Source organism: Pelophylax lessonae (assembly GCF_965119305.1).
Source record: "Pelophylax lessonae genome assembly, chromosome: 5".
Lineage (NCBI taxonomy): Eukaryota > Metazoa > Chordata > Amphibia > Anura > Ranidae > Pelophylax > Pelophylax lessonae.
In genome coordinates this window covers 322,709,988-322,722,909 of record NC_138772.1, presented here as the reverse complement: position 1 = coordinate 322,722,909, position 12,922 = coordinate 322,709,988, and the positions used below count along the sequence as shown (strand labels likewise).

Genomic DNA, 12,922 nt, shown 5'->3' with positions numbered 1-12,922 from the left:
ACACTGGACCTCATGCAATTTAGATTCTGTGCCTCCACACTCTTCTTCCAGACTCTGGGACCTTGATTTCCAAATGAAACACAAAATTTTCCAGTCAGTGATGACTTGGGGAGCCATTACGTGGACAAAAACTAACATTATATTCCATAAGTATCCGACAAACCCTTGCTCTTGGTAGATCTAAGAAAATTGTGTAATGTATGGTCCACCTTATACTACTGATGCCAACCTCCTGAGATTCCCTTATGAAAAAGAAATACATTAAAGTGGTTGTAAACCCTTTGCATATACCCTGTGAAGTGACTATCCTCAGAAGATACACTGAGATTAAACAAATCCTCCTACATAAGTTGTACATGTTTATCTGCAGTATGCTCCTCTCTATAGCCGTTCAAAGTAGGGATGTACCGATACCAGATTTTTTTTTTTTTTTTTTTAAGACCGAGTAACGATACTTTTTATCAAGTATTCGCCGATACTAGTTATCAACATCGATGTTTAGTGCCATGTGATGGGTTTTTTTTTTTTACACAAGCAGTGCGATTTGAAAGTTCAATTTGCATGACAAGTGACACCCCATTGCCGGCAATGGAACCATTAAAATTGTTACCATTCAAGTCACGGCGACATTGTAATTTCATTGCGACTTGCATTGACTTCCGTTAAATGAAGTGGTGACCTGCAATGAAATTGGAGGTCTAAATTGCACTGATCTGCAGCTTTGAAACTGCACTGAAGTAGCGTGATTTCAAAGCCGCAGTTCAGTGCAACTTGGACCTCCGATTTAATTGGAGTTTGCAACTTCATTTAACAGAAGTCAATGCAGGTCGCAATGAAAATGCAGACTTGAAGGTATCGGTTTTAGAATCTGAGCATTTGCAGGAGTACAAGTACTCCTGCAAATGCTTAGTATTGGCATGGATAGCGGCCTCGGTATCCATACAACACTAATTCAAAGTGCAGAAATGATGCAGCTTGTCTGAGCTTTCAGAAAGTGAGGGCAAGAAGCTGAATTTACACTCATTGAGGAGAGCTCTGAGATCTGATTGGAGGGAAGCAACACATAGAACACAGGAACAACGGAGGCTGCCCTCCTGAGTCACCATTTTTCTCTTGGTGTCAGGATATCCTGTCAGAACGGATTCATGCGGATAGCAGAGGAACCAAGCAGTAGACAGATATTACACTTATGCCCAATTGACACCAGGAATCGCAAAGCAACGTGCTGGGTGTTTCAGTACAATTCGCATACAGTTCTGTGTGGTGCAATTTTAGCCCATGTATGCGCAACTTTTGAAAACTCACTGCAACTGGATTGTGCAATACTTCGGATCGCATGATACAGGTGCAGGCAAAATGCACTGCTTTTGCGGCCTGCGTTTGGGATGTCATTACCTTAATGACACCCGCTGCAGATCACAGCTGCAGTGCATTTTAGTGTGAACTGGCCTTAGTTGCTCTAGATTGAGACAAGTACACACTATAGAGCAGTGTTTCTCAACATTTTTTCAGTCCTTTAAAATTCTGCACAATCTTAAATCACCCCATTCTATAAATGTAAAAAACTAGAAGAACATTTTTTCATAATGCAACAATCACACACATAGGACACCCAACGTTAGAGGTGACCATTTCTTCCTATGCATTGCAAATACACTTTTCCACACTGGTACTGGCTAGTATTCCAGCATTTTTCTTCTCCCTCAACTAATATGACCCCAGTGCTAATGGAAAGGGGAAAGCAAGGTGCCCGACGTCCTCCTTAACTGATGATGTCATTGGTTGTTAGGACTCCGGCGGCTAGAAGGTGGTTAATGCTGCACAATAAAAACCTGTGGTTTATGTAAATAGAAATCAGGCTTGATCCACCCTAAGACTTGTATACAATGTTTGAGCATTTTTAGGTGTTTTGCCAAGGCAGCCCTGAAGAAACCTGAAGGCACCCTGATTGAAAAAGGCTGCTATAGAGGGCTAGGCTTTATTCATATTTCATGTCAGAGGTTTACAACCACTTTAGCCCTGGTTCACATACATGCAGTTTAGGAAACGCAGCGAATCATGAGTATTTCCTGCAATGAAATCACACCCCGTTCGTGCAATCTGCCACTGGTGTCAATGTTAAATTAATGACACCCCAAAACAGGTAGCCAAATGTAGTGCAAGTACTGGAACATGTGGGGGGGGGGGGGGGGGAAACACCCATGCGATCTGATTTCAGTGCAGCAAAAAAAAAAAAAAAAGGATGCCTACATCTTTTTCATGCAGTGCAAATTGAGCCATCCAAAATAAATGGGCTCAAATCACACTGCAAAGAATAGCATATGGTGTCCCGCACAAGTGTGAACCCAGGCTGAAGCAACTGCACATCAAGTCCCCCACTACTAGGCATGAAGCTGATGAATCAGTAAGGCCCCTTTCACACAGGGAGACCGTTCAGATCCGCCTGTTCGTTTTTTTGGCGGATCTGAACAGTCCCCCCATGCATTCCTATTGGGCATCGGATGGCAGCGGAGACATGTCCGCTGACATCCGACAAATCTGGACGGATGGGAACCCTATTTTCCATCCGTCCAGCGGATCGGATGAGAACGGACCGACGGTCCCATCCGATTTCCCCATAGAGATGCATGGGGAACAGTGACAACTGTGTCTCTGCACACAGCGTGGAGAACAGCTGTCATCCTCCTGCTCAGCGGGGGATCGATCCCCCGCTGAGAAAAGCGGAGTCCGTTTGACGGACTACAAGTGTGAAAGAGCCCTAAGGCTATAAGGCCCTTTTCACACAATCAGGCCCGTATGTGCGTTTTTCAGGCGGACCCGATTGGGTCACCCATTGTCCTCTACAGGGAGGTGGACGTCAGTGGACATGTGACACCCGCCTGGCATTCAATCTCACAAAATCTGCTCAAAACAGACGTATGGCGACACTTTTGCCATCCCTCCAGCGGTTTGGATCAGATGGAAATTGACAGGTTATCCCTTTTCATCGGCTCTCCCCATACAGGAGAGCAGGACACTGACAGGTCTGTCTCTGCACAGTGAGTGGAGACGGACCTGTCATCCGCCTGCTGAGCCGGGATCAAACTTAGCGATCCCTGCTGAGCAAGCAGAGTCCACCAAAGTGGATCCGCCTGCGTGAAAGGGGCCTAAGAAGTGATAAAGAATGAAATATGATACATAGTAATGCTTCAACTGAAGAAATCCACTACAACTAATCAGGAAACACTTTTGTGACAGCGGGAAGATGAAATCAGGTGGCTGGAGGTGATCACTGGCCTATGAAATACACTTGTACATGAGTTCTTCCACCTCTAGACACACACATGTGGTGTACATCCTATGTTATGGGTATGCTGTATGATATAATGTATGTGAGTGGGATCTCTCCATGAATCATGTCACCTCTGGGTATATTTTATATAATGTGTCCCTCAGGGATCAGCCTTGTGTAGTTGCAATGATCACACATGGAGACAGAGCTCCTGCCTTCCATGTACATACATGTGTGTGTGTGTGCTCCCCTAGGACCACGTGATTCAGGTACCACCTGGTCCAGCCCCCCGGGTAGCAATGACAGCTGTGGGCACTCTCTAAGCTCCACCCTGCTCTATCCGGGGCCAGGCTATGTACGGAGGATCGCCTTTATACCGTGTGCGCCCCCCTCCTCCTCCGGTCTACTGGAGAGCTGGGAAGGTGAACTGTACAGCCCCCTGTACCTTTCTCCCTACACACATACTGCCACACACAATATGGACGACGCCGAACACGGCCCGCACTAACCAAACCAACCCCCCACACCGTTCCCGCTCCCCCGGCTCTTACTCTGGCTCGCGCAGCTCTGAATCCACAGCGGCCATTTTCCTCTCCGAGTTCCCAGCTTCGGAGGAGGCGAGGTTACGGGAGCGGAAGCGGCGCCCTGCGTCACTTCCGCTCTCCCCAGACAACTTCCTCCTGTGGTTGGCACTGGCTGGCATTTTTCTTTCATTTAGTTATTTGCGTGACACATTTTTGTGCATTTTTTAAAACGGAGTTCCAGCCTGTAAAAAAAAAAAAGAAAAGTCAGCAGTTACAAATATAAATTACAAAAGGAAAATTACCTGTCGAGGAATTCAGCATTGTCGGTACCCCTAGCCTAAGGCAGGCGTCCCAACCTGCAAAAACAAATTTCAGGGTGGTGGTACTGCGCGGCTCCCGCCGCACGCACGCCGCTGTGCCCCCACCCCGCACTAATTTAACACAACCAGGGGACGATCAAATGAAATGGAATCAGTATACTTTATAAGAGGTTTACTTCTTCTGAGAGATATTAAAGGAACACTCTAACCACCGTGATCACTTCAGTGATTTGAAATGGTGATGGTGGTAGGAGTCAGAAACACTGCACATGCTGGGATAGTAATGCCCCATACACACGTGCAGATTATCTGCAGACTTACCAAAACCATATAATATGAGGTCAAACCTAAACACTTTCAATTTGTATGCAATCCGGCAGGCCCTTGCACTACATAGAAAAGGTAAGTGTCTGCAGATAATCTGCACGTGTGTACGGGGCATTACAGTTATGTGCTGGGGGATAGTTGCACCCCTAGCACGTATGACTTAGGTAGCCAGAAAATGGCATGTCCTTATTCATACATGTATAAACAAGGACATGACATATGACAAAACACAACTAGTTATTAAAAAACATATTGCAACAATATACACGCTAATGCACATACATTTTCTACTTATTTTGCAGACTGCGGGCGGTTACTGCTGGCCGGTACTGCTGGTGCGGTTACTGCGGGCGGTTACTGCTGGCCGGTACTGCTGGTGCAGTTACTGCTGGCGGTTACTGCTGGCTTATAATGCTGGCGGTTACTGCTGGTGGGTAATGCTGTCGGTTACTGCTGGTGGGTAGTTGCTCGTAGTCTCTCTAATCATCACAAAGGTGTTCTATCAGGTTGAGGTCAGGACTCTGTGCAGGCCAGTCAAGTTCCTTAACCCCAAACTCGCTCATTCATGTAGTGCTGGTGGGTAATGCTGACGGTTACTGCTGGCGATTACTGCTGGTGGGTACTGCTGGCGAGTAGTGTTGGTGGGTAATGCTGGTGGGTAGTGCTGGCAGTTTATGCTGGCAGGTAGTGTTGGTGGGTAATGCTGGCGGTTACTGCTGGCTGGTAATGCTGGTGGTTACTGCTGGAGGGTAATGCTGGTGGGTACTGCTGGTGGGTAATGCTGGTCATGCGGGTACTGCTGGAGGAAGCACAGTGACATGGGACTAACAGTTCAGGTTACACAGTGATAGGAACTGACAGCAGACTACACAGTGACATTAAAATGACAGGTCAGACTACTCAGTGACAGGGGACTGACAGACCAGAATGCACAGTGACAGGGGGAAGAAAGCAGAATTCACAGTGATGTTGAACTGATTGATTAATACGCACAATGACATGGGAGTAGCAGTTTAGGTTGCGCAGTGACAGGGGACTAAGAGCAGACAACGCACTGACCTAGAAATGACAGATCAGACTACTCAGTGACTGGGGGGCTGACACATCAGAATGCACAGTGACAGGGGGCAGAGAGCAGAATACACAGTGACACAGGACTGGCAGATCAGAATGCATAGTGACATGGGACTAGCAGTTCAGGTTCCACAGTGACAGGGGGCTGACAGATCAGAATGCCCAGTGACAGAGGGCAGAGAGCAGGACTGGCAGATCAGAATGCACAGTGACATGGGACTAGCAGTGACAGGGGGCTGACAAATCAGAATGCACAGTGACAGGGGGCAGAGAGCAGGACTGGCAGATCAGAATGCACAGTGACATGGGACTAGCAGTTACAGGGGGCTGACAGATCAGAATGCCCAGTGACAGGGAGGGCAGAATACACTGTGACATGAAAATAAAGGTCAGAATGCACAGTTCCAGCAGTGGCGACTGATCCATGGGCGCCGCCCCCCCCCCCCCCCAAGGCAGAAAGGAAAAAAAAGTGTTCCTTTAATTGCAGCGGGGCGCCGGCCAATGCTGCTGCTATGGAGGGGGTGGGGTTTTTGTCCTCATGTGCTTTTTTTTCTCATGCTTATTGGCGGCCTTTAGAATGTGCTCAGGGCGCAGAGCGATGCGTCCCGAGCACTCCCACCTCGTCCTGTGATTGGTGCGGTGGTGCTGGGCGGTGCTTGGGGCGTCACCGTCTCCTTCTCCTTCCCGCCTGAGCCGGCCCAGACGACGAGAGAGGATCCAGAGCCAAAACGTTCCCGTCCCGACTCCCGACCCCTGCTGCCTGCTGTGAGCCTCAGCCTGACTGTCTTCAGTACTGTAAGTGACTACTTCATTCGTGTTTCAGCCAGAGGCCAGGGGCACGCTGTATTAACTCTGCATTGAATGGGGGCACGCTGTATTAACTCTGCATTGAATGGGGGCACACTGTATTAACTCTGCATTGAATGGGGGCACGCTGTATTAACTCTGCATTGAATGGGGGCACGCTGTAGTAACTCTGTCGCCTGTTTGGGGCTACCCATGATGACCTTATCAAAGGTCTTACAGAGGATAAGAGTACATTTCTCCTACAGGCTAACAAGGGTAAGGACCCTCGTCGTAGGCGGGGTCCCTCCTTTTCAGCACACAAGAAGTTTTTTCGTCCCTCAGGAGTGATTGATAAAGGATCAAAGTCCTTCAAGGCCTCCCCGGGAGGCTCCAAGTGACCCTGGTCTGGAAAACGGAAGTCGGGTTTCTCCAGACCTGCGGATAAGGCCCCTTCGGCCTGAAGGTGCACCCTCACCCGTATCTGGGGTGGGGGGACGTCTTTGCCGATTTCCGGACCTGTGGCTATCCTGGTTACAAGACAAGTGGGTCCACGAGGTCATACGGTCCGGCTACAAGATCGAGTTCCGATCTGTCCCTCTGGTAAGATTTTTCCCTTCCAATATGAGACAGTCCCCGGATCGCTTACAAGCTCTCTTTGGGGAGGTGCAGGACCTGTTACAACAAGGAGTAATAGTTCCGGTTCCAAATTCAGTAACGCTTTCAGGGCTTTTCCTCAAACCTGTTTACGGTCCCCAGTAAGGAGAGCAAGGTGTGTCCAATTCTGGACCTAAAAAGCACTGAATTGCTTCGTGCGAGTTCAAAAATTCAAGATGGAATCCGTTCGCACGGTGGTGGCTTCCCTACACCAGGGAGATTTCATGGCTTCCATAGACATCAAAAGATGCCTACCTTCACATTCCAATATGTGTAGGACATCAACATTTTCTGCATTTTGCCATGGGAGAGGATCACTATCAGTTTGTGGCATTACCCTTTGGTCTCCCCTCTGCTCCTCGGGTCTTCACAAAGGAGCTGGCTCCGGTCCAGGCTTTATTACGCCAGCGGGGGATATTGGTCCTGGGTTACCTGGACAATCTGCTTCTCTGTGCGGAGTCTCCCACGGTGCTGTTGACAAACTTGGAGATCACCATGAGAACTCTGGAGGGGTTCGGTGGAATTTAAACCTTCAGAAGTCATCCCTAGTTCCTTCCATGAGACTGGACTATCTGGGCCTGACTTTGGATTCGTCCTCAGCCAGGGTGTTTCTTCCTCCGAAACAACTTCAGAAGCTCCAGACTGCGATTCAGCTACTGCTGTCCAGCAAATGGTCATCCCTCCGGACTTCTATGAGAGTTCTGGGACTGATGGTGTCGTCCTTCGAGGTGGTACCTTTCGCTCAATTCCACACAAGAATACTCCAAAAGGAAATCCTTCTCAAATGGAACAAAAATCAAAATTCCCTGAACAATCAGATCCAGCTGAGCCAGATGACCAGAGGGTTCCTGATATGGTGGCTTCAGTCCCCGACGCTCAAACAAGGAAAATCCTTCCTCTCAATATATTGGACAGTGATCACCACGGATACCAGTCTGTCTGGGTGGGTTGGTGTTCTTGGCAAGCTTTGTGTTCAAGGGGTCTGGTCTCTGGAGGAATCCAGGTTACCGATCAATGTTCTGGAGCTGAGAGCGATCAGGCTTTGCCTAGTTCACTGGACAGAGTACCTTCAGGGCTGTCCAGTGCCCATTCATTCGGACAATGCCACGGCTGTGGCTTATGTCAATCACCAAGGGGGCACCAGGAGTGTCCTGGCGGCCTTAGAGGTGGGGAGCATCCTTCGTTGGGCGGAACGTTTTGTTCTAGCTCTTTCCACCGTTCACATTCCAGGAGTGGAAAATTGGCCTCAGTCGGCAGGCCTTGGCTCCAGGGGAATGGTCTCTCCATGCGGATGTATTCCAGCTGCTGTGCCTTCATTGGGGCACTCCAAACGTAGGTCTATTGGCGTCCCGGATCAACAGGAAAGTGCAGATATTGTGGCCCGATCTTGGACCCTTCTGGCAGGCGCCACAGACGGGCTGGTGGCTCCGTGGGGTCAGTATCAGCTGATGTATGTCTTTCCCCCTCTCATGTTGCTGCCAAGACTTCTTTGCAGGATCGTGGCAGAAGGGATTATGGTCATCCTTGTGGTTCCGGACTGGCCTCGCCAAGCTTGGTACACTGACCTGGTGAGGCTAGTCGCAGACGTTCCTTGGAGACTTCCTCTCAGGGGGGATCTACCGTCTCAAGGGCCGATCTTCCATCCTGCTTTACAGTCGCTGGCTTTGACAGCTTGGCTGTTGAAAGCCAGGTGCTGAAGGACAGGGGATTGTCTGCTTCAGTGATTCCCACTCTGCTTAAAGCGAGAAAAGCGACTTCTAGAAGGATCTATCATCGTACGTAGAAGTCGTATATTGCGTGGTGTGAGTCTATTGTGGTTCCTCCTCGCTCTTACTCGGTGGCTCGGATCTTGGCCTTCCTTCAATGGGGAGTTGACCACAAATTGGCCTTGAGTACTATCAAGGGTCAGATTTCGGCCTTGGCAATTTTCTTCCAGAGGCCATTAGCCACCCATTCCCTGGTACGTAACTTTGTCCAGGGGGTGCAACACTTGGCTCCTCCAGTGCGACCTCCGTTGCCACCTTGGGATCTTAATTTGGTGCTGTCAGTTCTCCAGAAGCCTCCATTTGAAAATATTTGCGAGATTCCCCTGCTTACCTTATCCCAGAAGGTGGCTATTACTTCTGCGCGGAGGGTGTCGGAACTGGCAGCATTGTTCTGTCGCTCTCCCTATCTAGTGGTTCACAGGGATAAAGTGGTGCTTTGTCCAGATCCGTCTTTCCTTCCTTCCGAAGGTGGTTTCCAGTTTCCACTTAAATGAGGATATTGTGCTACCCTCCTTGTGTCCTAAGCTTAAGCATCCTAAGGAATTTGCACTGCATATTTTGGATGTGGTTTGGGCAATAAGGGTGTACTTGGCGACTATTGAGTCTTTTCGAAAGTCAGATTTGCTCTTTGTACTCACGGATGGACCAAAGAAAGGGTCGCCTGCGTCTGCTGCGACTATTTCCAGATGGATCAGACAGACGGTGGTGCAGGCTTATTCAATTAAGGGTCAAGTTCCACCTTTCCTTGTTAAGGTGCACTCTACTCGGGCGCTTAGTGCTTCCTGGGCTTTTCGCCATCAGGCATCTGTGGTTCAGGTTTGCAAGGCGGTTTAGGGGTGCGTGATGTGCAGAGTTCAGGGGTGCACAACGTTACAGAGTGCAGAGTTCAAGGGTGCGCTATGTACAGAGTTCAGAAGTGCACTACATACACAGTGCAGAGCTCAATAGTGCGTTATGTATACAGTGCAGAGATCAGGAGTGCGCTATGTGCACAGAGCAGAGATCAGGAGTGTGCTACATACACAGTGCAGAGATCAGGAATGCTCTACGTACACAGTGCAGAGATCAGGAGTACGCTACTTACACAGTACAGAGATCAGGAGTGCGCTACATACACAGTGCAGAGATCAGGAGTGCGCTATGTTCATAGTGCAGAGATCAGGAGTGCGCTAAGTACACAGTGCAGAGATCAGGAGTGCGCTACGTACACAGTGCAGAGATCAGGAGTGCACTGCACACACAGTCCAGAGTTCAGGAATGCACTATGTGCAGAGTTCAGGGGTGCGCAATGTGCTGAGTTCAGGGGTGCACAACATTACAGAGTGCAGAGTTCAAGGGTGCACTATATACAGAGTTCAGGAGTGTGCTGCATACAGAGTGCAGAGTTCAATACTGGGATACGTATACAGTGCAGAGATCAGGAATGCTGTACGTACACAGTGCAGAGATCAGGAGTGCGCTACTTACACAGTACAGAGATCAGGAGTGCGCTACGTACACAGTGCAGAGATCAGGAGTGTGCTACGTTCCTAGTGCAGAGATCAGGAGTGCACTACGTACACAGTGCAGAGATCAGGAGTGCGCTATGTGCACAGTGCAGAGATCAGGAGTGCGCTACGTACACAGTGCAGAGATCAGGAGTGCACTGCACACACAGTGCAGAGTTCAGGAATGCACTATGTGCAGAGTTCAGGGGTGCGCAATGTGCTGAGTTCAGGGGTGCACAACGTTACAGTGCAGAGTACAGAGTTCAAGGGTGCACTATATACAGAGTTGAGGAGTGTGCTACATACAGAGTGCAGAGTTCAATACTGGGATACGTATACAGTGCAGAGATCAGGAATGCTGTACGTACACATTACAGAGATCAGGCATGCGCTACTTACACAGTGCAGAGATCAGGAGTGCGCTATGTACTCAGTGCAGAGATCAGGAATGCACTACATACACAGTGCTGAGATCAGGAGTGTGCAACATACAGAGTTCAGGAGCACGCTACATACACAGTGCAGAGATCAGGAATGCGCTACATACACAGTGCAGGGATCAGGAGTGCACTACACGTACAGGGCAGAGATCAGGAGTGCCCTATGTACTCAGTGCAGAGATCAGGAGTGCGCTACGTACACAGTGCAGAGATTAGAAGTGTGCAATGTACACAGTGCAAAGATCAGGAGTGTGCTACGTACACAGTGCAGAGATCAGGAGTGTGGTACATACAGAGTTCAGGAGCACGCTACGTACACAGTGCAGAGATCAGGAATGCGCTACATACACAGTGCAGGGATCAGGAGTGCCCTACACACACAGGGCAGAGCTCAGGAATGCGCTACGTACACAGTGCAGAGATCAGGAGTGTGCTACATACAGAGTTCAAGAGCATGCTACATACACAGTGCAGAGATCAGGAGTGCGCTATGTACACAGTGCAGAGATCATGAATGCGCTACGTACACAGTGCAGAGATCAGCAGCAGTGCACTACACACACACATTACAGCGATCAGGAGTGCACTACGTACACAGTGCAGAGATCAGGAGTGCACTACGTACACAGTGCAGAGATCAGGAGTGCGCTACGAACACAGTGCAGAGATCAGGAGCGCGCTATGTACACAGTGCAGAGATCAGGAGTGTGCTATATACAGAGTTCAGGAGCGCACTATGTACACAGTGCAGGGTTCAGGAGTGTGCTATGTACAGAGTGTAGCATTCAGGCATGCACTACAAGATTGCATTTAGTGATGGTACTGACTACCAAACTCCATATGGGATATAATTTATACTTACATGAGAAGAGAGAGATAGTACAGAGAGAAAGTTCACATTACTTTTAACGAGATTCAGGACTCTTGCACACAGGTGGCTGAGTCCATTCAGTGTAATTGCAGCCCAGGTGCAAGGTACAGCTCGTCACTGCCATGAATAGTTGTACGCTGCTGTACTCATGTTTATGATCACTGTATAGAGTAATACAGACAGCAGCACACAACTATTCAAGTCAGTGACAGGCTGTACACTGCACTTAGGCTGCAATTACACTGAATGGGCTCAGCCATGAAATACAGGATTTCACTGCGACCGACTAAAGCCTCGTACACACGCAACGATTATCGGCCGACCGATCGGCCATCTTTTGTCCAGTGTTGTTGTGTTGGTTGAAATGTGCTCTAGACTGCACACAAATTTTCTCGGCCAACAAAAACCAACTTCAGAAGTGATGTCATGTGCTGGTTAACTTTCCGTGTGTTTTTTCTTCTCTGAGCATGCCCAGTCTTGCTCATCTGAATTTTGTCTGCCGAAATCTGTACTGACTGACGGAAAATCGGCCGTTCTGTTGACGGCCAACAAAATTTTATAGCATGCACACCAGATTTTGTTCGGCCGAAAAGTCAGAGTCGGTTGTCGGAAGCATCATACTAACAAGCCGAAAATCGGCCGATCGGATGTTGGCCGAAAATTCACGGCCAACAATCGTTGCGTGTGTACGAGGCATAAGGGTCTCCAAAAATGTCAGTCGGCGGCTTCTGACTATAAGTTTGGCGCCGAGCAGTGTAGGGTGTACCAAGATGGCAGTCACCACCTTCTGACTGCAGGCTTGCTGCTGCTTTAAAAATTCCATTTCAAAACAGTTCTCCAGGCTTCAAAATACTCTATTTCAGTATATCAGCTCAGTTTACTGCTAAAATAAGTGTGAAATTCAAGACTTTGCTGGGTGTAACAAGATGTCCAGCTGCCTTCGTGTTCTGTTCGATTAAGAAACCTATTAGTGGTAAAACGCATGAGCAGTAAGTATTTATGGTCTGTCAGCTGTCGGAACTTCATTTCCATTTCCTAATATGACAGAACACAGGCTCTGGCATCGTCACTAATGCCCTGTACACACTATCAGATTATCTGAAGACTTTTGTCTTCAGATTTACCTTTTCTATGTAGTGCAAGGGCCTGCCGGATTGCATACAAATTGAAGGTGTTTAGGTTTGACCTCATATTATATGGTTTTGGTAAGTCTGCAGACAAAAGTCTTCAGATAATCTGATAGTGTGTACAGGGCATAAGGGAAACAAGAAATAAAGCCTTGCGGCTTAAACAGCCTGCTTCCTACTGTGCGTGCATGAGTCACGCAGCATTTTATGAATGGTCCCGCTGTCTTCTGGGACCTGTGTGTCTCCCAGAAAGCAGCGGAGTAGGAGGGGCTGGA

At 48.6% G+C, this 12,922-nt stretch overlaps 1 protein-coding gene across 1 annotated transcript in view; it reads right to left on the bottom strand.

Moving 5' to 3' along the window:
• PRP4K (pre-mRNA processing factor kinase PRP4K) overlaps positions 1-3,908 on the bottom strand; it is a 37,942-nt gene extending 34,034 nt beyond the window's left edge. Inside the window, exon 1 of the mRNA XM_082259255.1 lies at positions 3,823-3,908. Coding sequence (XP_082115381.1) covers positions 3,823-3,857 — 35 coding nt within the window. The 5' untranslated portion in view covers positions 3,858-3,908. The remainder of the gene's footprint in view (positions 1-3,822) is intronic.
• Positions 3,909-12,922: the final 9,014 nt, after the last annotated feature.